This window comes from Neopelma chrysocephalum, unplaced genomic scaffold (genome assembly GCF_003984885.1).
Source record: "Neopelma chrysocephalum unplaced genomic scaffold, ASM398488v2 Primary Assembly neopelma1_103b, whole genome shotgun sequence".
Taxonomy (NCBI): domain Eukaryota; kingdom Metazoa; phylum Chordata; class Aves; order Passeriformes; family Pipridae; genus Neopelma; species Neopelma chrysocephalum.
The window spans coordinates 4,883,735-4,911,298 of NW_020897767.1; the positions used below are offsets into that span (position 1 = coordinate 4,883,735).

Consider the following 27,564-nt stretch of genomic DNA (forward strand, 5'->3'; position numbering starts at 1 on the left):
AAGACATATGTATGGTTTATTGAAGAAAAAGCAGTCAATCAAAATAATAAAAATAATTCTTCCTTTAAGATACATTTTTTCAAAAGAAAAAAAAGGCAAACATTTTTTTGTGACAAATAAATATTATTTGTAAGCATTTTCTAATATATGTTACAAATATACAGTTATTTGGGGAAAATGCAAGCAAAAAAAAAAATAAATAAAGGACGTATATTCATAGGACAAGGGGGAATGGCCTAAGATTAGGTTTAGATTAGGCATTAGTAAGAAATTATACCCTGTGAGGATGGTGAGGCCCTGGCACAGGTTGCCCAGAACGGTTGTGGACTCCCCATCCCTGGAAGTGTCCAAGGCCAGGTTGGACGGGGCTTGGAGCAACCTGATCTAGTGGAAGGTGTCCCTGCCCATGGCAGGAGAACGGAACAAGATGATTTCTAAGGTCCCTTCCAACCCAAACCATTCTGTGATTCTATGATAATAAATATTATAATATAATATAATATAATACAGATATAATATAATCAATATAATATAAAGAAAGGTCCAAAACTGTGCTGAAAGAGAAAGGATGAAACAAGGTTCTTATCTTCCATACTAATTTGCAAAGAAATGGTCACACACACCTTGAGTCTTGAGTAAATTTCCATTTCAGTCATGTTCAGAACAAGGACAGTTTTAATGTATAAGGCAGTAGAAGTTCTTTCTTTTACAATAGTGAGATATTGTCTATCTCTTTTATTATTAACAAGAAGCATATGGAGAGTGCAATGAGCATTTTTAATTGTAATTGTACTTCATCCAAAATCATTTCCCAGTTCTCTCAGAAGTTTCTCAAAAAGATTTCAACAACTCCTATGAACTCCACTGAGTAGTTTGCTTAGACCAGTTAAAAAACAAGGATTGTTTATACTGAAGTGTATAACTGGAAAAAACTTATTAATTTTTGTTTCTAGTCTTTCTTCAGCATTTGGGAAAAATGAAATCTGTTAACATAATACTGATTTTAATTGATGGTACATGTGCAGAATCCTCAGTTACAACAGTAATATAATACAAGAACATGTCACTGCTTTTCCCTCTCCTCTGCTCTCTGAAGTCTTGTGCAAGTCTTGATTTGAAATGGAAATAAATGTAGCAATTCCTACAGCACAAGATGTATGTTGGAAAATCAGAGTGAAAGAAGACAGTCATTCTCCATGGCTCTGGTTTGTATAAAATATGGTTTGGCCATAAGACATATATTTCCAGTACCCTTTGAAGATTTAGCCACCCTCATATGAAATTACTCTGTTCTCTAAAGGTCTAGTAATATTTGTGTGTATAAAAGAAATAGGAAAAGTTTACTTCCAGCCATACTTCTGCTAGTGCCCACGGTCTACATAATGTCATTAACTGGAGTAGAATTTAAACTATGTGATGTCTTAACTATTCTTTATAAAGTATTTTAGAGAAAATCCTAGTTTTTAGAAAGTAATAAAGGAAGGATGATCACATTTGACAGAAATGCTCCAAGGAAACTGTTATTAATATAGGAAAGAACCCTCAAAAATTTATAGAAGATTGCTCAGAATAAATATGTGTGGGGAAACATTTCTTTTTAGGACCTTCTGAAACTGTGCGAATGAAAGAAAAAAAGATTAATTACTTTAAAGATGTGAGTGGACTAGACATCTGCACATAGTGGGATTTATATATGAATTCAGAAATAGGCATGAAATTAATTCAGTAACTTCTTGAGTGCAAGAAGTTTTATATATATATATATATTAAAAGTCCCCAGTGCAACCAAACCCTTATCTCCATGGTATACAGCACATGCAACTTGTGTGATAACTGGGGAGCCATTCACAGCAGCTTAAAGCACAGCTGCCAGCAAAACCATGGAGATTAGGATGTGATTCATAGCACTTGTTATCTACTGAGAGGATTTTTCATGCAGAATATAATTTGATGGGGGAGTAGACTTGGACAATTCTTTATGAACTTCCCCTGTGATAAAGTGGATGTGCCCAATGCACTGCAGAGGGCATGGTACGAAGAAGACAAAACCCAAACCAGATCAATGGTATCTACAATACACAAATGGTGCTGTGTGTTCAGTGCCCAGGTTAATTACTAGATGACAGTGATGTACTGCCCCAGAAGGTCTATTTTTTAGAGAAGTGTTCTTTGCATGGTAGGACATCACTCTGAATAGGTCTATTCTTCCTCTGAAGAAAAGTAATGTGAATTAATGTATTGGGTTTTTTTCTGGAGACTCTGTGCTTAAGTCTTGAAACATGGCATGCTTTGGAATGAGCAGCTTTACAAGGAATGCAGTTGTAATAACCCCAAGTCTCTTCAATAACCTGTGCTACTGGGACCTCTGTGCCCTTCCCAAAGACATCCTCCTGGGGAAGGGAAATTGGGTAAATAAGTGTTAAGAGTGACCAATGCTTTTTGACACAAAGGTTACGGTGTGGTATTGCTTTAGGATGTCTCACTTTTCCTGGACTGCTGAGCAAGCTCAGTTTTAACTATGGGATGCAAATCCCTAATATGATCTTGAATTAATCATTCCTGTTTTCCATTAAAAAAACAGCTAATTATTCTTGTTTTCCATAAAAAACCCTGTTTAGTGCAATTTCTTGCGATATGTTAATGAATAACTAAGGAAATAATAGAGCAAACATTTTATAACTGTGAATATTGTTAAGAGATACAACAATCTGTGTGTGATATGCCTTTCATGTCTCTATCACATTTATCTAAAAATAGGTACTTTTCCCGTGCAGTAAGAAGAAAACAGCATCCTCCTCCAGCAGGCTGCTACTTAACCTTGCTCCTTTTCATCCACTTCCCAAAGTACAACAATCTTCTAGAGCTCTCTTTGCAGAAATTTAATTACTAGTTTTATTTCTACAAATGTTTAAAATCGAATCCCTTTTGCACCTTTCATTCTTTATAAATGATGTTTTCCGAAATGCTTCTATTACATGGAAGCTTATCTGCAATTTTCAAAAGCCTCACTGAATCAGTGAGCCATAAACTTTTCATTCCATGATTCCAACTTCAGAAAATGGTAAGCAGACACATTGAAAATGCTTAAGCTGTTATTGATTTCCAGAGGCACAGAGTTTTGGGGTTTTTTTTTCCTGATATTTTTCAAAGTACATCCTATGTTTTGTTTGGACAATGAAAAAAATCCAGGTTTTCATCACTATTGCCCAAAATATATCAGTGCTCACACATGTCTCTCAGTGCATTTGACATTGGCCTCCTTCTTGAGGTTGGATACTGGGATAAATGGAGCATTTCTTTATTCTGTCTCAGCAGATCTTTGTAATAAGAGCTATCAGAAGGGAAAAGGCACAATATTCACTTTGAATTAAAAGGGAAATGAATAGTGGAAGGGCAGGAATCAAAGAGAGAAGGGACAGCAGTGACCTGTGTAATGGTGTGTCTGTGGTGGAATACACCTGGTATTCCTGGTATTTCATTGAGTAAATCTCGTTTACCTGCACTTTGAAGGACAGGACGAGTCTCCGTGTCTGCTTTAAGTATTTAGCAGGTGCATGACTCATAAGCCCTTAGTTACTGTCAAAAACTTAATGACTACAGTTATTGCTCAATCAAATTTACTTTATGTTCTCCAGTGCAGCATTGACATGATGGGAGCACCAGTTTTGTGTTGCATTGTGGAAAACAAACCTAAAAATTCCACATCTGAGGACTGATAGAAATACAGAAACTGAAAGTAAAAAAAAAAAACAAACCCTACTGTGTGAAATGATAGTTTATCACATCTGGCTTCTCTCGTCATGATAGAATCTTGAAACAAGCATCCTGTAAACAAGAATAGGAAGAAAAGGAATCTTAGTTAAATGAAATTGGTAAAGTTATGTTCTTTGCACTTCTTTATACTTTTCCTTACTGTAACAGTACAGCTGTGTATGGACAGGCCAGTTGACTTATAAGAAAAACATGGGATTTTTAAGGCATTTACAAAAAGTGTCTCCAGGATCCCACAAGGAAAAGAACTAACTGTTTGAAATGGTTTGGTGGCTGAGAAGCTGCCACAGCATCCAGGGAAGGAAAAACTGCATAGCTGTTAATAAATATCTCTATATAAGCATCCTGCAGACATTTACCTCAATGCTACTTATTGTGGTGGTTAAATCAGTAATCTGGCGGCATCCAGATACCTCAGAACTACGAAAAAATAGTGATTTAAATGAAAACAAATGAATACACATGCAGCTACTAGTACATACAGTGGTTTTAGGCATGCATATCTACCTACAGGTTTGTGGTTTTTTTTTATTTCCGTGAAGTATTTATGATCTGCTTTTAGTCCCCTTAAAATATAACCAGTAAACTGTTATAAGCTTTACCAATGTAGCATCCCCACAGTGTAACAGACATGCTAGAACACCAACTTCAGAACTTGTGTGGCTTCAGAGCTTCCTCCCCCCTGCAACCTTCTACCATCACCATTTCAAACTCCTGTTTCACGGGTGCACCATCATTCAGTGAGGTTGCTTCTAAATATGCCCTAAAAATAAAAATCACGATGACAAACTTTAAAATATTTAAGAGAACTCCAAACAAATGTGTATCATGCCGCTGAAGTTGCAATCAGACTTCTGTGCTTAAAAAGGAAAAATTCTCTCCAACCACTATTTGTGTATTGAGGATTGGATTCCTTATAATATACCATCTAATGCATGTAAAACAGCTGGAGCTCTTTAAGTGAGTAGAGCATCTGCTCAATGAAGCAGCTGGCAGCCAGTTATTTGTATTGCAATTGCACTCCTGAGCTTCTTTTTCTTTCTTTTTTTTTTTTTTTTTTTTTGGCAGATGTACAGCAAATAGCAATCGACTGGATCACGGGGAATTTTTACTTTGTGGATCACGTCAGTGACAGGATCTTTGTTTGCAGCCAGAACGGGTCAGTGTGTGTCACCCTCATCGAGCTGGATCTGAATAACCCCAAGGCCATAGCTGTTGATCCAACAGCAGGGTAAGGTTACTTACCTGCATTAGCATTTATTTTACATGCTGCATGCTTGCCTGTGACTGAATATACTTTCTATTTTGTTCAGATGTTTTAAAACCTATTTTTCCTCTGCTGTATTGAGTTACTTGCATAGTCGCTATAATAAGACAGTAACGTGTAGTGAACTTGGAGCAAATAGTTAATTACTATAATTGCAGTATTAATTGCAACATGTGCCTTGTAACTTCTCAAAATGGAATTGAAATTGAAAAAAACAATTTTCTCCCTACTTATCATAAGATTTGCTTTTGCCTTTGCTTTTCAGTAAATTGTATTTCTCACTAGAGTATGTGGAAAAGGAACTTTTAAAGGATTTTTATGCTGTATCCCCTCAGTTGCATGAATATGGGTTTAACAAGTTTATTTGCAAAAAAAAAGTGGAAGAATTTTTACTCTGCTTTAGAGGTCAGCTATAATGGTAAAATTACATTGTATTTGCTGTTTCTCTTCCATAGAAACATTCAATATCACTTAGGAATAAAACTTTGCTTAAAATTCAGGGTACTAAAAGTTCTCCATTCTATAATATCCACCAGCTGGGAAAGGTTTTCAAGTAAAAGCATAAATAAATAGGAATAGGAATAAGAATAGGATCAAGCTAATTTAAAAACTAAATTTTGGTGAGGATTTTCAAACTGGGATTTTATCTCGGTTTTATTAGTCAGTAAGTACTTTAGACTGAAATGCCTGGTGGAATATGTCCTAAGCTGCCATAAGCCCCTTCTCAATAAATACAAAAATATTTACTGTAGAACAGCTTGTCATCCATATGTGGACTTTTGTCACTCTTTATTTAAAGCCTGACCGAATATTAAGATGTATTATCACAATGACTTAAATTCTGACAGGAACAGCTTGCCTGTAAAGTTTACAAAGAAGTTTGGTAATGCAATTCCTGAGTAGAGCTGTATTTCTCTTTGCAGCAGATGGTAAATTTGACTCGATCTGACTGCAGAGTTGTTTTAAAAGAAAGATAAAAATTCATGTAGAAATTGATTTTCTGCAAGTTCTGGTCTGAAAGAACTTGAAGCTTTCAAATTTGCCAACAGCAACCCTTTTTGTATACGTTTGCTTGTACATTCTTAGCTGGATTTACTACATGAATCCAAAGCTTGTCATTATCTAATCTTATCTGTCAGGGATGGACAAATTATATCCAAGCCTTTGGTGAGGAGGGATGGAACAGAAAATGAGAGGCTGTTTTCCTTCAATTGTTACCTGCTGGCTACAAACCATTCTTACTCAGAGAGTTGCCTTTTTCAGTGCCATATGTGAGAGGAATAGTGGCTGTTTTAGGTAGATGTAAGTGCTGGCCTATAGGAAAGGCCGGGAGTGATTATGTTATTTTACAGTGGGATTATTCATAAGGAATATCCATTTATTTCATGGTGGAAACACTCGGTGGAAAATTTTCTCAGAATACATGATTTGCATGTATTACAGCAGTTATTTCATTACTGTTTTTATTGGCAGTTTTATTAGTTATCTGATGTGTTGTTCTGTTAATCAAATATCTCACATACTGATAAGCTCCAACTTATATATTAGTTCTGCTGGTTTTTGTCTGGGTTTTGATACAGAACGCAAACAGAAAATCAAAAAGCATTCTGGCTATTTAAAAATGTTTTGATCCTTTTTTTTTTAATTCTTTTTCTTCTTTCATTTTTTTTCCTACTTTGGTTCTTTTTTCTTCTTTTGGTCTTTGGTTTTTTTATTATTTCACATTGATAGTAGTTAAGACTAATTTTGGTGTCTTAACTAAAAGTGTGGCAAAGTAAAGTATTAGTGTGGCATTGCTGTTTGGGTAACTTGCTGGTTTTATTTCATTTAAAAAATCACAAAAGCATCCATACTAAAAAAATTTGCAAGCTGAGCACTGAATGAGTTGCATGAAAGTGAGTGTGCAGCAGCTTCTTAAGGAAGTTATGTTTATACACTGTAAGCATATGATTATATACCCATTTTTTTGGAAGGGTGGTTAAGTTTAAATATGAAGCCCAGGTTGTTCTGGGAGGTTTTATCTCCTGCAAGAATTAAATATTAAGGTATTAAATGTAAGGTATTTGCTCCTGTCACATGTAATGCTGTCCTGGTATGTTCAGTGTCCCTGATGTTCTTCTACAAGCCGAGGGTGTGCTCGCACAGAGAAGACCATTTCCTATATTAAGAAATTCAGAATGTCATCAGAAGCCCTTATGTTCTATGGTAAACTTCCTGTAGTAGCACAAGGTCAAGCTCTGCTATTCTTGCATGCTCATGTCTGTGCTGTTTGTGTTTAGTTGTTTTGTGAACCAGAAATTCTGATTTTATCCATAAAACAACTAAAGCACTGGTGGAAAATGTCTTCATTCCAAATGGCTCCCCTCGCAGCACTCAGGAATATATTTTTTGAATGTGGTTAATTTTACATCTCTGTGCCTTCAAGTTTTGATAGATGTTTGGTGCTGATGGTTTTATGTATTCTTCTATGAGCTTACAATGGAACTCGAGCTGCTAAGCGTCTTTCATATCATACAGTGAATGAAAGAACTTTTGCTATTCTTCCAAAACTGAACTTGAAATGGAGAAAAGAAAGATTCTGCTATTCACACAACTCTTGCAGAAGCAAGTTTGTTATGTGTCTAATCTAAGTATGTTACTTTGGTGGGATTTCAGCACTTTTATCAGTCTGAACTGTGTTTGATGTTTTGATTATTCCAGACTATGTCTAATAGATACCTACCAGAAAAATCCCCCCCTCTACCAATGAACTTACCCAGTTAGAGGTTTTGCAGTACTGATTATCTGTTACATCACCTAATTTTAAGTTCAGAGTAGCACAGTGTAAGTATCAGATCTGTGTTAAGGAGACCATAACCGGGGACACAGTATGTGTTTCCACTGATCACTGTGAGTTCTTCAGAGCCCAGACTTGGCAGTGAAACATGGATTGAAGAAAAAGCTAGGACAAGGTTAGTAGGAAATAAAGTGGCAACCAGAAACAGAGAGGGAGAATAAATAGTTTTGCAATAACATTTTATCTATCAAATGCCTTTGAAGTAAGATGTTTGGCTCCATATGTCTGCAGTTCATAGTTTTGATAAATTTTAATATGGGACTTCTTTTCTTCAGTGGTCAAGAAACAGAAGCGATTCCTTTTGCTAGTCCTTGAAATCAGTGTAAAATTGATGACGGTGCTTATGACTGTCATATGAAACAAATATGAGCTGAGTTAGAATGAGTTTATCTCTAGCTAAGGTCTTCAGTAGGTCTGCTGTACTCATGGGGAATGGCTTTTTAAAGGATTTCAGCTAGTTTGGCAACCGGTGTGCATATTCATGAGACTCTGATCACCGCACATCGATGATAGGGAAGGTAACACATTTAAAACTCACAAGAGGATAGATCAGATTTAGGTTCTCTCCCAGCTCTGCCACAACCAGCTAAATGTCTATACACAAAGCATTTTATTTTTTTTATGACTCTGCATCTCCTTGTATTTAATAGGAAGCATAAAATAGCTCAAGCTATCTGATATTTGAATGCATTCAGGAACATTAGGAATTAATATTGTAGAATGCAGTTCTAACTGTATACATCTACATATTTATGCTGTAAATATGTCTACTTAATTACCTTCAGTGTTCAAGGTAAATTGTTGCCTTCCACTGCACTGCAATGGCAATGGAGAATGTATAGCAACATTTTACTAGAGAAAAATCCCTTGGAGTAGGGGAATACTGCAGTCCCCTCCCAACAGGAGCACTTGAAATGTTGAGTCCTGATTGTACTGCTTGGACATTTAACATACATGTAGTAATATAAATACCAGAGTCTCTTAATTTCTCCTCATATCAATTTTCTGTTTTCTTTAGGAATGCCAGAAAATGGGAAAAGGCAGGAATAGAGGATAAGGCTGCAGCCTCAGGGCTACTGCTGGTTCCAGAAACCAGCAACTTGTACTGATGGCTCTGATGCTATTTGGGATGCTGATCATAATTTTTACTATATTTCACAGGCTTATGGAAAGAGATGAACTTTAAGGATAACGTTTGAAATGCAGAGGGTATTGATCTATCGCCCACTTACAAAACTTTCCAAACATAAGGAGATGTGTGGATAAAGGGCACATAGGGTGAGATTACGAGGATGTGCAGATCAAAGCTGGTGTGTGGAAGGATATATGGAGCAGTGTGGAGCAGTATTGGGAGTGAGGAAACAGGTTAGACACCTCCTGCATGAACCTCTGTAGAATCATCAGAGAATCCCAGAACAGTTTGGGTTGGAAGAGACTTTAAAGATCATCTCATTCCACCCCCCTGCCCATGGGCAGGGACACCTTCCACTATCCCAGGTTGCTCCAAGCCCCGTCCAACCTGGCCTTGAACACTTCCAGGGATGGGGCAGCCACAGCTTCTCTGGGCAACCTGTGCCAGGGCCTCACCACCCTCACAGGGAAGAATTTGTTTCTTATATCCAGGAGCTCCATGTCTGTCTTGTGCTGAGGACCCCAGAGCTGGACACAGCACTGCAGGTGGGGTCTCACCAGAGCAGAGCAGTGGGGCACAATCACCTCCCTTGACCTTCTGGCCACACTCCTTTTGATGCAGCCCAGGACGTGTTTTGCTTTCTGGGCTGGCACATGTTGCCAGGTCAGCATAAAAACAAGGTGTATCGAGGGGGGGAAGAGGATGAGGAAGAGAAGAATTGGAGGGGATGTCCAATTAGAGCCTGAAGTCATTGAAACTTGTAACTTCCGTTTAAAAGTTACATTAGTAACAAAAGGGAGAAAAGATTTGCTGCTTTACAAAGGAGATGTGTAAAAGGAGCAAGCTCACATTTTAATACTACAACAGTGTGTGTCATGTAAATATTTGAATAAATCTTTTAATCGGCTTTTCCTTCTGCTGTGGTGTAGAAGTAAAAAAAAAAACCACAAGCTCCGCTTATTTCTTTCACAAAACATTTGTAAATGCACACAAGAAGAGATTGTGATATGATGATGTTTGAAGAGCAACAGCTATTAATGTGTCATGGTGTTATGTAGCATTTCTTGGTAATGTTAATAAGTCAGGAAAAAAAAAACCAACTGCACAACAGCGAAAAAATTTATTCTGTTGCATTTTAAGTCTATAATAGCAATCAGTTGATACCTTTGTGATTCACAAAGAGGAACAAGGGAAATGGGAGGAGAATTAACAGCTTAAGTTTTCCACTTCATCATCTCAAGAATTTGTTCTGAGGAAAAAATATGAAAGTATTATGCCGTTAACTCCTCCTGGATTCTAAGGATTCTAAGCATAGATTTTTTCTGTGGTTCAAATGAAAGCCACAGTATGAAAATAATAATGATAATTAAAAATACATAACTATATTTTTGAAACACAGTGGGGAAATTTGCCTCAGTCTAAAATTTCAGAAAATAGGAGGAAGGAAGGGGTAAGACAACGTTTTGAAGTGCAGCCTTTCCTATAACAACAGAGCAGCAGCTTTAAAATATCATACTGCAGAGATCTAGGAAAAAAAATTATAAAAAGAAGTGTTTCTGGCCTTTAAAGATTTTCTTTTTAGCTTTAAATTAATTCTGCTTCTGAAATAACTCTGGTAGTGGTAAGAGGAAGAAGTTGGGGGTTGGTTGTTTCATCCAGAGCAATTAGCTGCTATTGCAAATGTTCACACTCAAGCTGTGTGTGATTGCCCTCATGGGATGTTTGCATTTATTGGACAGATCAAAATGCAATGTAAGGTCCAGTGAGCAGTTTGCACTAAAAAGCCAAGGGAATGGGAAAAGTTTTATACTTTGTTGAATGAAAAGTTTTTCTTACCAGAGAGCCATGAGTGGTAGTGCCTGGGGTATGGAAAAGCCCTCCCAGAGGATGGAAAACAGCCCTTAACAGGTCAAAGAGATGGAAGGTATAAATAGGAGTTTTGGGCTGACAATTCAAGCTGTTTGGTATCGTGGGAAGACATGTGAGCCAGTAAGAGCTATCCTACTTGGTGGGCTTTTAGACAAATGCATGGGTGAAGTCTCTGATGGAATGTTTGATGGGGCAGAACCCACGACCAAACCTGAAAACCTGTATTACAAATCCCACAATAGCCAGGAAAGAGCAAGTCAGCTGGTGAGAGAGTGGAGAAAGACCTTTCCAAATCAACATTGTTGAAAATAATTGTATTTTTCCTGTTTTCTGTACCAGTATCTTTCAAAAAATCAAATCATAAATGCACTATATTTTAGACACCATGAGTAGAGTTTGCATTCACCTTATTTACCTTGAGTTAAGCATGCTATAAGTCAAATGGGGGGGTCAGAAAGCACACTTACAGAGTAAAGCAGGGTCTCCCAGTGTCTCATTTAGCCTGATAAGTGAAGAGGTCCCCATGTTTGGGCTTTGGAAGGACGTGGCCTTTTGCTTCATTTCTTTTCTGAGATAGGAACTGGAGAGGGCTCATGATGCCCCAGGGTTCGCCCTGGTAGGCAGAGAGAAAGAAAAAAGTCTTCAACCTGACCTGGCAGAATGGCCTGACAGTGTGATAACTGGCAATTGGATTTTGAGTGATTTCTTGGACAAGGAAAAAGGAGAAAAAGTCAAAGAACTTGATATCAATGAGGAGATGAAGTTTCTTACAGGGGACGAAGAGTAGAAATTCAAAAAGCAGGTGAGGTCAAACAAGTATATATTTTTCTTTATTTCCTTCATTGTTATTTGGACAGGGGAGTCTTTCAGGATAAAAATAAAACATCTGCACTTCTTGTCTGCTGCCTGTTTTATTCTCTTTTTACTCTCTTGTCTCTGAGCTTTTATAGCAGCCACCAGGCTTGGGAGAGATCTCTGAATCTTAAAACTTCTTTTTTTTTTTTCCCTCTTAGATTAGTCACCATTTTCTGCTGATCAAAGAGGAGAGTTATAATCATTAAAGCTCACTTTTAAACAGCAAAATCATTAGTATTTTAATAACATGCCATTATTAAAAGAGCTCAGCTCCTTTTCTTGTCACAAAGATTTTCAAAGAGCTGTAAGATACATATAAGACCCACTCACTTCTAGAAAGTTTTAAAAATGACCTGAAAAAGAATCTTCTTCATTAAAAAAAAAAAGCCGCACAAAGAAAAAAACACCAAAAAAGCCTCAAAAACTTTGTAGTAACTAATCATAATATGAAAGTTTTCATTAAGAATTCAGATTTACTTGCTCATCCTCCCCCTCCACAACCTCTTTCAGGCTGTGAACAGTTGGAGATGGTATAACAGTGGAGCCAAAATGAGATGAGAGAAGAAAAGATACTTAATCAGACCAAAAAAAAAAAAAAAATTAAAATTACATTTCCCTTTGTTATTATCCCTTTTAGGTCAAATGCTTGTGAAACATTTATGGAAAAAGATGTTTTGACTGATCTCAAGTTTTAGAAAACTTCTTCCAGTTCTGTGCTGTTCCAGCTTTTAATTTTAATTGTTGTAACTAAGCTGAGGCATAAAACTCTGTCACCTTTACATTTCCCTCTGGATCTTACCTCCTTTGGAACTTCTATTCTAGTGCAGGAGCACAGGTTTGCTCACTAGGAAACCTCGTGGCTGCTGCTCGTGATAAGAAAAAGGAACAAGGGGTAATGTCATCTGCTCTCTCCCAAAATAAGATGACATGACTTTGCATTCATGTGCAAACAGAAAATAGAAGAAATAATGGTTCTTTTCTTCAATGAACTGAAAAATAAATAAATAAATTTTGATTTATGAACATGGGAAGATAGGAGCTTGTATGAAAAAGTTAGTTAATTCATCTGAAAAGTATTCAGAGTCACTGATAAAACTGAAAGAATCAAAATATCAAGCAGGTGACATAATTGCATTAAAAGGGAACTCATTAACTAGGTCAGGTTATTGGTTTGGATCAAAGTGACAATTACAGTCAAAACAATAAAAATAGAATAAACTTGAACAGGTTTGGTACGTGCATGTTCCCAAGTAATTATGTGAGTGCATTTGCTATTGTGCATGGCTTTTTATTAATCAAATATCACTGAAATTAATAATTGGTGACTAAAATTAACATCCAATCTTCTGTATATGTTTGAAGGTGGACTGTATTTAGTGCCCAAAACAAGCTGCATCCAACTAATAGCAACGACAAACTGTGAATTAGAAAGGATGTATCTTTCCAGTGATCAAAACCCTTTTGGAAAGAGTTGGCAAAGTGAACACTGGCAGTGTCATTAAAAGAGTTTACTAATGTTCTGAGTGATGGTATCACCTCATAATCAGTGCTACTGTGTGGAGAAAAAAAAAACTAACTAAAGCAATGAAGCGTGAACTTAAGTAAGCTGTTTTTCTTATGCAGCATGTGCCCAGTAATGGATTTCTTGTGCTGCTACTTGTAGGAACAACATTTGAGTGGTGTCAATAAATATAGGAAAAAAAAAATCAGTGGGAATACAAAAACATCAATGAAATCGCAAAATAGCTGTAGCTTGTTAAAAAAAAAAAAAATTAAAACAGCTTGTAAGCCAGTAAAACTTATTTTCACTTATTGAAAGTTTGATCCGGAGGACCAGTGTTGTGCCTCTCTCATGGGCTCGGGTTCTGAACACACCAGAACTCAGCTGTCATCTAACAGCATCTTCATTACCCAAACCAGCTTTTAATGGGGTGTCCCTGGTGCTTTTGGTCCCTGATCATCTGAACTGTCTCAACAAACCAGGCTGAACACATGAGCAGCAAGGACACTAATAAAGCTCCATGAGCTGGATTGCCTGGGGCAATTCACAGCTGATGCAACGTGTCCTCCCACTTGAGTTTTACTTTCTCTCTGTGTAATTGGTGTAGTTACTCTTCTGCCTGTCCTCAGATCCCTCTCCTTAAGTCCTTAGCTAATTAAACTTCTGATCAAAATGCTCATCTTTTACAGAAATTACTGTGAGCCTATGAATTAGAAATTCTTACTTGTGAAGGAGATGGGCATGTTATTCTGCCTGGTATGGAAGTCTTGAAGTACTTCTCTTTATTTGCTTTTTTTTTAAATAACTGAGATGTCCAGGCAAAAGCTACATGATTTAAATCACCCTATCAGTGATTTTCTTCAAGTTGAAAGCAATTAAGCTGGAGAGAATTGAGGCCGCTTTGGTTCTGAATGAGAATATAAATGGGAGTTTAAGGCTCCATAATGCAGGGACATTATGTTCATGTCCATTTGAAGTCTCCTTTTTTTTTTTCTTTTATTACCTGATGGTCTTATTATCTAACAAGCTTCTGTAAGGTCATTCATGTTCAAGACAGATTCTGATATAAATTAGAGCACTGCATGAGTGGAAGACTAGAACTGAAATTATAGCTGTTTAGGACCCATCTTTTTTTAAGATGTACTTGTATTATTCTGCACTAAAAGTGTGTCTATGTATATATAGATATTGAGAGAAAGTTTTAATTTTCTCTAAAATGAATAAAATGCAAATAGTAACTAAAAGTTTATGTTTTACACAGATAGTGTATTTTGATTCCAATAAGTTTACCAAATCTTTTTTTTTGGTGATGCCCACATAGTTCTTGTGTCTTTGTTCTGTAGCAGTACAAAATTGTTTAAACCACAGATTTTCAAATAAGCTGTTTCCATACCATTCTTTTCTTTCTTTATCATTTTCTTCTTCTCTGAAGATAAATCATCACCCGTGTATATGCCATGTTTGAAGTATAAAAACATTGAATCATAAAATCATGGAATATCCTGAGTTGGAAGGAACCCACAAGGATCACTGAGTCCACTACTCCTGTTCTGGATTAACCAGAACCATCCAGACTAACAAAAATTATGAGAATCATTCAGTTCATTATTCTTATTATTTAAAGAAAGAACAGGAAAAAACATTAGCAGAGACTGATAAGTACAGGAAAAATGTACGAGGCTGAGGAGATATTAGAACATAAATCATTTAAAAGTTGGCTGCTCTGTCATTAGGGGCACTTAGGACAATGTCTGTCTGGCAGGGATGTTGTAGCCTTGTGTTACACATCCTCAGTAAGGGAAGGTGGATATGTGTACGGGCCTATAAGTTAATAATGTCAAAGAAGGGGATACTAGAAGAATAAATATGAATAAATCTATTTAGTAAAATTTCAGCATTGCTCTTTAAAAAGTATGGCTGAAACATTGCCAAAGTAACAATTTTGGTTTTGCACTTGAAGGAATTTGAAGGATTTTAAGGAAAATGGGTCAAAAAATAAATTTTAGGGGTTTATTTTTTTTCTTTTAGAGATGATAGAATTTACTGCAAATGAAACTGAAAACTGAGTTTTAAGAGGATTTTGATTAAAAAAAAAAAAAGTTACAGTGGAACATCTTCAAAAGTTCCAGGGGCTGCATCCTTGCCTTTGAGGAATTGCCTCCATTTTAACAGAGACTGTGATTGAATTGTAAGTTTACAAGTCCTATTTAGTTTTGCATCCGTAAAGCAGCAGGAGCAGCTTTCTCATGTGGTGGCTGAGAAGGCAAATTGCTGCCTTGGGTAGAAGGTTGTGGACACTGGGGGTGATGAGCAGCCTTTCTTTAAAGACGAGTGACAACATTTCTTTCTTCTGTTTGCTCAGTCCTGTAGCTGTTAAATAAGTTGTCTGAAGTTATCTGCTGAAATACGTAACTATGTCAGCCCATGGTGGAAGGAGAATCAATTTCTGCTTTACCACATTGAAAACTATAGCAAAAGTACTCAAAATGGGGGAGCACTGACTTTCTTTAGTTTCTGAAATAATATGTTCTATGCTAGAAACTTTTAAACTTTAAGTTTGCTCATTACCAATTAACTGGAACTGATTGATTAATTTTCAGAGATAACACACACAAACACATGCACTTACAGTAAAAAAAAACTTGGTCCAAGATTGCAGTTGGCCACAGTCTTAGTGTTTCTAAGGAACAGAATTTAGGAGTTTGGACAGTGTCCAGACTGGCACTTGAAAACATGTTTACCTTCAATTAATGGGCAATTAGCTCACTGAAGATGCAAACTTTTAGCATAGAGAAGTCTAAAAAAAGGCCATCAAGGAAAAAAATGGCCTCGTTGACTCTGCTTCAGCTTGGTTTAGATAATTTTTATTCATTAGGATTTGACAGCAAATCTACAAACCCCAAACCAAAATACTCAGGGATTTGTATATAACAGATTGTAAATGAGAACACTGTATTAATAGTAGGATATTTGAAACTCACTGCCTTTTTTACCCTCTGAGAAATAGCCACTTACAGTCTTTCAGCTCTGTAAGTTTTACAAACATACAGTTTTTCTCACAGACCTCTCCAGGCACAGGAATTGCACAGCACCACCTCTTGGCTGATCTCATCCAGCAGGATGGAAACACTCGGTACTTTCTGCTGGCACAGCTCCTCTGGCTGAGCATAAGGAGAGGAGAATAAGCAAACTACATTCCCAACAGGGATTACACTGACTTCAACAGAAAATCAGACCTCTAACCAAAATATTTAAATTGGAACAAAAATTGGTTGACTACACCAAGCCAAGCACTTGTTTGGATTCCTGAGAGTTTTACATGGTTTACTGATGTGAAAGTGTTACATCTGAAAGTTCAAGGATTAGTTTGTTTGTTTTTTATATATAAATCTCCCTGTTAAATTACTGGGTTTTTGTCATGTAGAATTTTCTGAATGTAGTATTTTGGTAGATCATAATACTTTAGCCTACAAAGCTCTCATTTCAAAATTGATATATATATTCTAACATTTTCAAAAACAAAACCTTACTATTGGGATTTAAATGCATGGCAGATTTATTTTTGAAGTTTTGAATTCCCACAGGTCATATTCAATTCAGGTAACAGCTGAGATTGGTCAGTTGTTTAAGTGAGGCTACTTATATAGTCCATTTGTGTGTCTGTGTGTGATGTACACATTGAATACACATGCACAGACATTCCTTTCTCTTACCACAGCTGGCTGGCATGTTGTAGACCACAGTGGCTTTCAGGTTTAATGACCCTTTCCTAATTTTTCTTACCACCCTTTGTTAGGAAGGACATGGATGAGGATTTTTTTACTGGGAAAGAAAACTGAATTCTACTTATTATTTTGTCCAAGATTTTAGGAGAGGATTCCTGTTCATTGCTGGTGAATTGTTTTAGCCAAATGTTCTGCTGCTTATGTATTTTATGGTATTTGAATAACCAGCATGAGCCACCTGTGGCCTCACACGGAAGTTTTGTCTGTGTTCAACTATCTGTGATTTGGAATGAAGCTTTTAAAAAGTAATATCTGTGTCAAAGGCAGAATGGGGCTGTGCAGTATCAGGCTTAAGTTGAGCAGTCATAATTACTGGGTAGGCTTGAAATTCTGGGTTTAAATTCTGTGGGAGATCCCTTAATTTAAGCTTGGGAGGATTTTGTGAGGAAGAATTCATTAATATCTGGGAAGTGGTGGGAGACAGAGGTGTGAACACTGGTAAGTGCCTGTTCAGAAATGAGCAGCTTTGCATTCAGAGCAGGATTTGAACAAAACACATCTCTGTCAAAGGGCATCACATTATGTAAAAAAGCAATGATCACTCTTCAGGGCACAAGGCAGGGTGTTTGGAAAAATAATAAGCATGGATGTAATCAAATAATTTTGATTGCTCATATCCTGGGATAATTTAAGACAACACAGGAATTATAATATTTGCCAACATTTGAATGCTTGAATTTGTGCATGTAACGTTTTTGATGCACATTTTTTTTTGTTCTCACTTAGAGCATAAAGATAAGTTACATAAATCCACACCTGCTCTACCTTTTCCTCTTTATATTGAAGAAGAATAGAGATTAGAGTTAGAGGTTGAGGGGTCACCTATTTTATCACATTATTTGAAGGCAGAACAAACTGCCTTGAGCCTTCCTCATGGAGGTTTTGTCTAACAATTTAATTCATAATATTCAGAGAGGAGATTACATGAACCTGTACATTCCTCACCTCTTACAAAATAAGATTATTGCCTTTAATCATGCTGTGAGCTGGTACAAAAACGAGTTTATTTCCTTCTTGTAGTGACTTTTTAGCTACTTCAGGACAACTAAGAGACTTCCTTTAATCTAGACAAGGAAAACTCACTTATTGCAACTTTTTTTCATATATTCCCCACCACCAACACCTCTTTCATCCAAACTTCTGATTATTTAGTGGCTGTGCTTTTTATAGTCTCAATTTGGTCTCCATTTTCCTGGGAAGTTAAGGGAAGTAGGAAAGTTTGTTTGTCTGTTTCCTGTTGTAAAAAATTCAATATAATATTTCCTATTTTTCTGGAGCTTTTCCTTAGTGCTGTGATATAACTGATTTGAGTCTAGATTGTGGGTTAGGTGTTACCTTGGTAAAAGTGATTTAGGAATTTTGATTTTCTCCTCCCTGTTGCATTTTTCTGCACCTGCTCTTTCTGCACCCTTCCAGCTTCACTCCCTCAACAAAGGGAAGTCAACGGAGAGCAGTTTGTGTTGCCACTCACTAAACTAGACCTATATAAGAATCCAAGGCAAACAGAAAGCAGTTTTAAAACAGTGCTTGAACATGGTCATGGCAGGAAGTGACTGAGCACCTTCCAGAGAAGATACCGTGGACTATGTGAGAGTCAAGTTACATGTGCTGCTGTCAGGACTAACAGGACTGGGATCTTTGTGTTTGCTTTGGGATAACCTCTCACTTTTTATATCATTTCCTGAAGTCCTCTTGCTCATCCAGGTGCCTCCTAACTTGTATCTGTGTAGGTGATACACTAATCCTAGAGAGGAGAGTCGGGGGGGGGGGTTGCACATTGGGGAACCTTTGGGTTGGTTCAGCTTGTGTTAAAATTAATTATACCAGCAGCTTTTTCCTATACATCCTTACTCAGCTGCGTCCTATTTCAGCTGGAACAGTGGGATGTCTAATTCTCTTCTCCATAATTGTCATCCCTTACTTTTTGGTGCTGTTTTTCAAGCAAAATGTCTTCTATGTTGTTCATTATTCTTAAAAATGGTTTTCTGAAGTCCAGCAGAACTTCAGAAAATTGTTTCTACAGTCTTTCCACTTCCATTTTTTAAAGTGGGACTGGGAAGTTCAGGGAGGCACAGCTGCCAGAGTGCTGGGAGTGCCTGCCATCACCTTATTGTTACACAGCTTTCAGGAGAGTGAAGTTGGCAGCAGTTGCCTACCAGCACGATAATGTGTGAGCTGGCCTTTGACCCTTCTGCAAAAAGGCGAAAAAAACCCCCAAATAAAACATATACAGGATAAGACCATTTTAGTAGGAGTACACATGCTAAGAGATAGAATGCAAAAGCTTTCTGAGAAGAGATTTATTACTGTGAGTATCCACACACAGACCAGAGGACTGGATAAGGATATTCATCTCTTTCATCTCATGTACTTCTTGGAGATATGGTTGTATGATCTGTTTCCCCGTTACCTGTTAGGAACAGGAAATATTACTTGACTAAATTCTGTTAATAGTTTTCAGAAACATTAGCTTCAGAAAGACTTCCATTTAGTCTGCAGCTTGTTAATCAAGTCTGTGTTCATCTGTCCATACATGTCATAAAGTTCTGCAGTGAACATTTAATTGTAATTAACATCATTGACCAGTTACAAGGCATGAGCAGTAACACATCCACCAGTGAGTGCTCTGTGCTTGCTGACAGTGCAGTTTACACCAGATGGGGCCCTTGGTGCCTCCTGTGCCCCACGGTGCTTTCTGTGCTCTGTCAGATGGTGGTTTTGCTTTCTGTGAGATCATTATTACCAAATGTTTTGGGGTTTTGTATTGCCCAAAGACCAAAGAGCCATATCACCCTGGAGGCATCAGCAGGTGATGCTGCATATGTAATGTTAAAATTGTACTGTAAAATTTTTATTGAATTCTGGAATAGCAAGAATACAGATAAAAATGGCAACAGCAAAGTGCCAGTGTCCTTACTGCAGGCACTCACAGGCAAGCTCCAGTCATCTCTCACAATGTACTGCTCTTAAATGGGGTCTTTTCTTCATTTAACTGTAAAACTATGCACAGTTCTTAACATCACTTTAAATATGGACTGGATACATGTTGTGATGTTCGCTTTCAGACATTGTTTAGCCCAAACTCATTAGTTAATAGGGTTACAGGAGGATGTAACAAGTCAGGGCCTGAAGTGCCACAGCTGTATTCAAGTCAGTGATGTCAGGGCAGTGGTCTTGGGGGGCAAACATTGTCATGGAGACCACGGACATGTCCTGTGTGTTGTGGTTTGGCTGCCTGAATTTATACATATATCACACCTCAGTGAGCAGTCTGCTTCATTGCTGCAGCAACAGGTCTGACCTTTAGGCTCCTGCAAAGCAGAGCTCTGAACTGGTGAAATCTAGGTACCCTTAGCACAAGCAAGGACAAACTGGGATTTCAGTTAGCTGACAGGTTCCCTTCTTTCTCATTAGGGAAATACAATACTGATGTGTATAGTGACACTTCTTTTCCATTTGCCTCAGTTGACTTGAACTTCTGCTAGTTAGAAAAAATCACACACAGACAAGTTTGGGTATTTGCATTCAAGTAAACATATGGATAAAGGGGGTGTAGGAGACTGACTATAATGCATAATAAGCTACAGAAAGCAAACCAGGGAAACAGCTGCAGTCAAAAATCTCCATAAAATTCTGCTATCAGCCCCTGCAACTGATTGAGGACATTGCAGAAAAAATATTCCTGGATTTAACGTTCTGTGTAGCACAACTAAACAAATACAACATGGATTATCCTCTAATATATTAAATGGCAAATGCTATATTGCAGAACGATAAGGATTGAAATCCCAGGCAGAAATACAAACCCACTTGCTCACACATACAAAAGATAGTGCACCTCTGCAGCTGTTCAACATCTGTCCCCCCTAGGTAATGAGATAAACACATGACAAATAACATGTAAATATCTGGCAATTAATATATCCAGAATCGTGGGGAGGGACACACAGAGCTGAAATCAAGTTATTGCAGCTGGACCACAGATATATGACAGTATAACACTCAAAAAAATGACTCCAAAACTATAAATGTGGTACAGTCACAAGAATTTTTCCTGAGTCAGTGCCTGATCTGTGAGTTTCTTGTTTTTTGCAGTGGCTTTTGATCAGCCATCTGCAGAAATTCTTTGATTGCATCTGAGGATTAATAAAAGGTGAATGAGAAAATCAAGCCTGTACATACACTATCATACCACACACAGATGAGATTTCATAAGACAATTGCCTTAGAGGTCCAGTTTTCCCCTGGGAGGAAAAAACGATTGCACCTACAAATAAACCCCTAGAGGTATTAGTTAGTATCCTTCATAAAAAACAACCCCCCAATTCTCTTTTTATTTTCATTTGAATAATTCCTAGGCCTAGAATGGCATTTAGTTTGATTGCAGTTCATATGACTCTTTTGTATTTATCATTCTCACATTTAAATGCACCCTAAATGCTCAGCTGAATAAATACAATGAAGATTACCACTTGATATATTAAATGCCAAATACTATCTTGCCAAAAGCCAAATAAGCTATCTATTTCTGTTCTGGCCTGCCTCCATATTCCCACACATAGGGGTATGTGTGATTTATTCTACCATGATATTTCTTTGCATAGGTGTTTCAGGGGAAAAGACAGTAGATAGACTCACAATTACAGTCTTCTCTGTGATCAAGTTTAAATGGATGGGGTTTAGTGTCTTGAGGCCATTGCTTCTTTCTTCAATTTTGAAACATCACACTGGGAAGCTGTAGAAGAGAAAGTGCAATTTAGTGCTTGAAGTGAGTATGGACAGATATGGAAAAGACAATATGAAATGCCAGGTTGTAGTCAGGGCAGTAAAATTAAGCTCAGATCAGACAAGCAGATACAAGTGGAAATGCAAAAGGAGCAAATTGGGTGAGATGGGACAGAAGTATATGAAGAGTGAACAAACTTCTTTGGGGAAAAAATGAGAACAGGAAAAAGAAAGAAGGCAGAAAGTAAAGAAAACTTCAGGATGAAGACCCTTACTGGGTTGTTACAGACACGAGGAGGTGTCTGTTAGGAAAAAGGAAAGACGTGATTCTGCACATTCATAAAAATTCATGCAATTTGTGGATTGTTCCCAGGGCACAGGTTTAGTTTTGATTTACAGGTGTTAAGGTGAGTTGGCCACAGTTCAAACCCAGGCTGCCTGCTGGGGAGAATCCTCACTAGGGATGGCCAGCTGGCCACCTCCTGGAGCGCAGAGTTTCATTTCCTTGTGCTTTTTTTACTTGGATTTTACTCGTTACACCACTGTAAAATCAGATAATGAAGTTTTACAGGCCTCTTAGAATAAAAAATATGACAGCTAGTAATAACCAGGGACACCTGGGCTGTATTTTCTCCTCAGCATGTGGTGGGCTTGAGAGCTTGTATTAGGTTTGCCATGGATGAGAAAGGTAATTTAGCTATTTTCTATCTACTGAAAGAGCAGTATTGTAGATAGAAGAGCTATGGCAGTAGCTTTCTTATGTTTATGAAGTCGTAGGTTCTGTCTTACTGTCATGTAAGTAATTATGTGCAGTTATAAGATGTGTGTGTATTGTGTAATCCTAGGTAATATTTTTAGTATTCCAAGCAGCTAGAAAGCAACTCTGATCCTATGTAAGTGACATTTTTACTCAGTGTCTTCCTAGGTGCAGTCACACAGACAGTTTAAATGTTCCTAAATGCCTGTCTATCTGAAAATTAAAGGAATATGTTTCTGTGGTGGGAAAATAACTTCCCTAGTGCTGTGACACAAATCTCCAGTTGTTAATTGTCTATGATTGAACTACATTTCATTTTAAGTAACCTACTTTTGTTTAGGTAAAGAGAAAATAGGAGCAATGAATGGGCCACTTCATGTAAAACAGAATTAAACAAATTGTAGAAGCTTCAATTTTCCCTTACTCTTGGATGGTACCCAAATTTTTCGTGGCGAGCCAAATCCTACCTTTTCACATCTGGTGTCCTGCTGATATTTTATTTTGCTGTTGTGATACTGCAGAGAAATAGAGCTCCTAATTTGCAATTTGAAATCCACAGGTGTTGAGAGGAAGCTTTTGCCACTGCAGTGTAGTATGGATTTCTACAAATTGTAAGAAAAACCTGAGATGACGATTGCAGAGGCCTCCTTTTCTGAGTAGAGATCTTACAGGTTTTACAGATGATACTGTTTTTTTTGAGTATTAGGAGTAATGACTGTCACTGTCAGTGCCAAATCTCTGGGGAAAGATGTTTCGATTTAGTCTGGGAAAGACTGGGGAGAAAAGAAAGTGTACTTAGCACTTCTCAGTCACTACTTGTTTGCAACCAAAATGAATGAAATGAGAGCTGCTTCAGACCTTTTTACATCAATGAAATGCTTTACCTGACTTCTGAAGCTGGTACCATCATGGAACAGATATTTTTCTGGGAAGCTGCATGCAGGATAATGCCAGCCACTGTGAATTATGGAAGAGGAGGAAAGGGAAATTGGCTCTTACAGCATTCAGCAGCCCCTTTAGCCTGGGTAGTACTGGCACTTAGTCGAGCTGTAATGGTGTTATGTGTGCATCACTGAACTCAGCCTCAGAGCTTCCATATTTTGTTCACCTCTCTGTGAAAGCAAATAGTATCATTTTAAACCCAGTACCGTCAAGTCCAATCTGTTGAAGTGCTGAACAGGCTCATATGTGGGTGTCAGAGCTAACCCTGGTGCTTCGGGGGATATCGATGGCCTCTATTTTCTGCCTCCTCCATTTCCCTAATCTAACTGACAGGCAAACTTTACTTCAAATTTCAGGTTCTCTGTAGAACCAGGTGTTCTTGGAGGCTACTTTGACAGGAATTATGCTATAAAAGCAGGGAAGAAAAGGAAAGGTGCTGAAGTTCTGTCTGGAAGGTGGAACCATTCTGATTACCTGCAGATACGTATATTGTCTTGTCGGTGGCTGTGAATTATTTTCCAGATTAGAAGGTCTCATGAAAATTTAGGCATCTATAAATTACTTCATTAGACATGGCTAAGAATGTTGATCCAGTTCTGATTTCTGTGACTCCCATTTTCTGTTTCTAACACCATTCTCCCAAATAGTATACAAAGTAAAGGTCAGACTGCAGCTCTGTTGGCACCAGGATGGTTTTGCAGGGCTCTTATCAGAGGCCTCTGACTGACCATGCCCTGGCCTCTGCAGGTGAAGCTGTAGCATATTTGCATATGTGGTACAGTTTAAATTAAAAAAAAATCATACATGGAATTTGTTATAAGATTTAAGTCTTCTCTAATTGTATTTTAAATCATAAGATTGGTGACATTTACCTTTCATTGTGTCATTTTATTTCTCATTTTGTGCTTCAAGCTCAGTGCTGCTTCAAAATGCTTAATCAAATGAAAATGCTTATTTCCATTGCTGGATTTATAGCTACAGTCATGATAGATGAAAGAAAAAAAAATTAAACTGCTTTGTGACAGCAATGAAGAAATATTTCAAATCATTATATGCCTTTTAAAATTCATTTTGTGTTTAAAATACAGTGAATTTATCTATGTGCAACAAGAGCTCTTTTAAAGAATAGGCAATTACTCTATATTGAATGCCAAACTCAAGATCTCAAAAACAGGCTGAATCAATTAAGCCTTTTACATCTGAAATGGAGACACCTGAGACTGCTCAACCTTCGTGGCTTCCAGTCAAGGGGCAGAGCTTAAAAACAGTGAGGTGAGGATAAACATCTAGTTAAGGAACTTAGTACTAGAGTGAAAACTGGATGGATAGACAGACAGACTTGGTAAAAGGCAGGAATTTAGGCCAAACTAAAAACAGAATGGGTCTTGTTTTACCCTGGTCATAGATATAAAGAAAGAATATAAAGAAATTTCAATGTTTCAAGAAGAAACCTTGTATAGGTGGAACAATCTCAGTCTTTGATTTAATCCTACAAGTGTTCAGTGTTCATGAGAGACCTGAGTATTTGGGCTGGAATATTGTAGCCAGTGATGTGAAAATGATTTGGTGGGAGAACCTGCAGAGAGTATGTGCATCTTTTTCTTTTAGCAAGTACCTCTTTCTCTTTTTCATCATTGACAACTGAACTATGAGTCCTGCATGCAAAAAGCAACAGGATCTCAGCAAAAATGAAAATAAGGACCTATGAGTATAAGTCTGTTTAGCTGCAAAATCTAAGTCCCTTGAAGATAACCCTTTGTACAGAAATATGTCTGGGAAATTTGTCATAGAAACAGAGGAAGTCAAAGAGCACACATCACTGTGTTGATAAAATTAAGCATCTTGCCTTAATTACAGCAGCTCCCACTGTGGCTCTGCAGTAGTCTGTGGCAGAGGCCTAATACCTCTACCAGACAGGGAGAGAAAGTCTCAATGAAATGTTACCAAAACTGATTTGTTACCGAGTTTTGTAGCTGTGTGTTCAGAAGGCAGAACTGAGTACTTATTTTGTGTTTGTAAATTTTCGGTGTGTGTCACGGCCTAGCAGAGTCCTCCTCTTCTTCTGTAACACATCAGATTAATTTTACGTGAGCCAAATGATGCCATTTTGAGGTTTTATACCCAATAGAGTTATAAATTATTTGATGTCAATGCAGGGCTTGGGAAATGAAAGCAAATATTTGCTGTACCTAGCACACAAGGTAATGCCAATACATCTCTGTCACTTGATGATGTGTTTAATCTCTAGGCAGGCTGCCTGCTCAGTGTTTAGTACAGACCCAACTATAAACAGATGGATAAAGCACAGGTGTAAGAGCTAAAAAAAACCCCTGACTTTTTTTCCTGTTTTTATACTTGTCAGTTTTGTGAGCTCATTGCTTTATACTTCAACTTCCCCACCTCTAAAAATACCCTGCTGCTGCTGAGTGCTTTGAGAAGGATGACAATTAATGAGTATTTGTTACGAATGACTGATTAGTGATGGGATTTTTATTAGGAAAACTCGAAAAGAGGCTTAATAAACATCATCCTTTTCATTCCTTTTACCCTGTGATTTTCTCAGCTTTTTTGGATCACTGACCTTGTTATGTGACATTAGAGAAGACGTTTGAAAAACAACTGCTAATAAAACACACGTGGATTCAGCTCTTATTGCTTCCATTTCTGTACTTCAAACAGAATGTGTTCCCATTCAAATTGAAACAAAGATTAATGAACATCCTACTGATGTCCAGTGATCTGTTATGAGCAACAAACAGCTTTATGTCCAATTATTTATTTCTATAAATAGCTAGTGTTTTCATAAATGTGTGATGGCAGTGTGCAGTTTGAAAATTACTGAGCGTTGATTTGAAACATCTTCTCTTTCTATGAATATGAAAATAGCTGGATATCCCTAACAAATTAGGGAAACACACAAGTAAAACAGCACACCTACTGCCCTTCTGAGCTGCTTCCTTGAGTCTGGACCATACCTAAGTGTGACTCAAGGAGAGCATTTTGATTAAAGAATAACCTGATATCTAGGATTTCCAGCATCAAAATGGGTTGGGCTTTTTTCTTTCTTTTCAAAGAAAGTGTATTCATTTTTCTGACTTACTATTTCAAAAGTAGAGCTGCTGGGGAGAACTTTTTCTGTCCTGCAAAAGATTTTCTGTTCTATTTTGAGGTGAACCTGGGAACTCACACAGTTACCATGGAAGAAGAAACATCTTGGGGAAGCCATGGCCCCAGGAAATCCTCATACATTGTCTGATATTTCCAGGTTCGAGTATTACCACTCCTCTGACACACCAGACAAGTGTTTAGCCATCAAATATTACCTTATTGAAGCTTTTTATCAATGTATAAATGAATAATTTTTATCAAGCAGAAATGAGAGATTTTTTGTATCTCTCATAACTGCTTTGATTTCTTTTGTTCTCTCTTCTGTTTAATTAGTAATAGAAAGCTAAAAAGCTTCCAAAGGAAATGCTTGAGCAGGTTCTCTGATGTTGAGGTAGGTACATGCAGATTTGAAGAACTCATCTAGTCTGCAACAAATTTAACCCAGCCATTGGGTTAAGCCCATCTGTTCCACTCTGCTACCCTCTTACCACAAAATTTCATGTGTTGCCAAAATCACTGCTTGATAAAACATTGAACCAAAATTCCTAATGCAGAGTAATGTAACTAATAAAGAAAATAAATGCCCTGCTCTCCCCAGTCCACACTTCCTTTAGATTGAAGTTTTCCTCACCTTGGGAACTGCCCTTAGATTTTCAGTTGTTATGTAGATACTGCAGTGAGTGCTGCCTTTTCCAAGACATGTTTGATAGCATGATGCTCAGATGGTTATTTATTTCATGTTTACAGCTGTCTGATACTTGCAGATTAGATGTTCCAGCCTGGGCTTTGAGTGGCAGAGTTTTGTGAGCATGTTTTTAACATACCCTGACTTATTTAATTGAGTTCAGTGCATGGGACAGCCTCAATTACTAATTTAATTGAAAAGAAAAAAAAAATAAACCAAATAATAGCAGAAAGGATGGAGTTTTGCATTATAATTAGGTAGTGCTACTGTGAGTCCTAGTTCATAGTGCTTCATTCTCTCTGGCTTCTGTGCAGGGGCTTGGTGGGACAAA

General features: G+C 37.4%; 1 protein-coding gene across 7 annotated transcripts in view; it reads left to right on the plus strand.

Moving 5' to 3' along the window:
* LRP1B (LDL receptor related protein 1B) overlaps positions 1-27,564 on the plus strand; it is a 677,950-nt gene that overhangs the window by 382,858 nt on the left and 267,528 nt on the right. For all 7 annotated transcript variants that reach the window (XM_027695895.1, XM_027695888.1, XM_027695892.1 and 4 more), the window contains one exon: positions 4,840-5,002. In XM_027695895.1, coding sequence (XP_027551696.1) covers positions 4,840-5,002 — 163 coding nt within the window. The remainder of the gene's footprint in view (positions 1-4,839; positions 5,003-27,564) is intronic.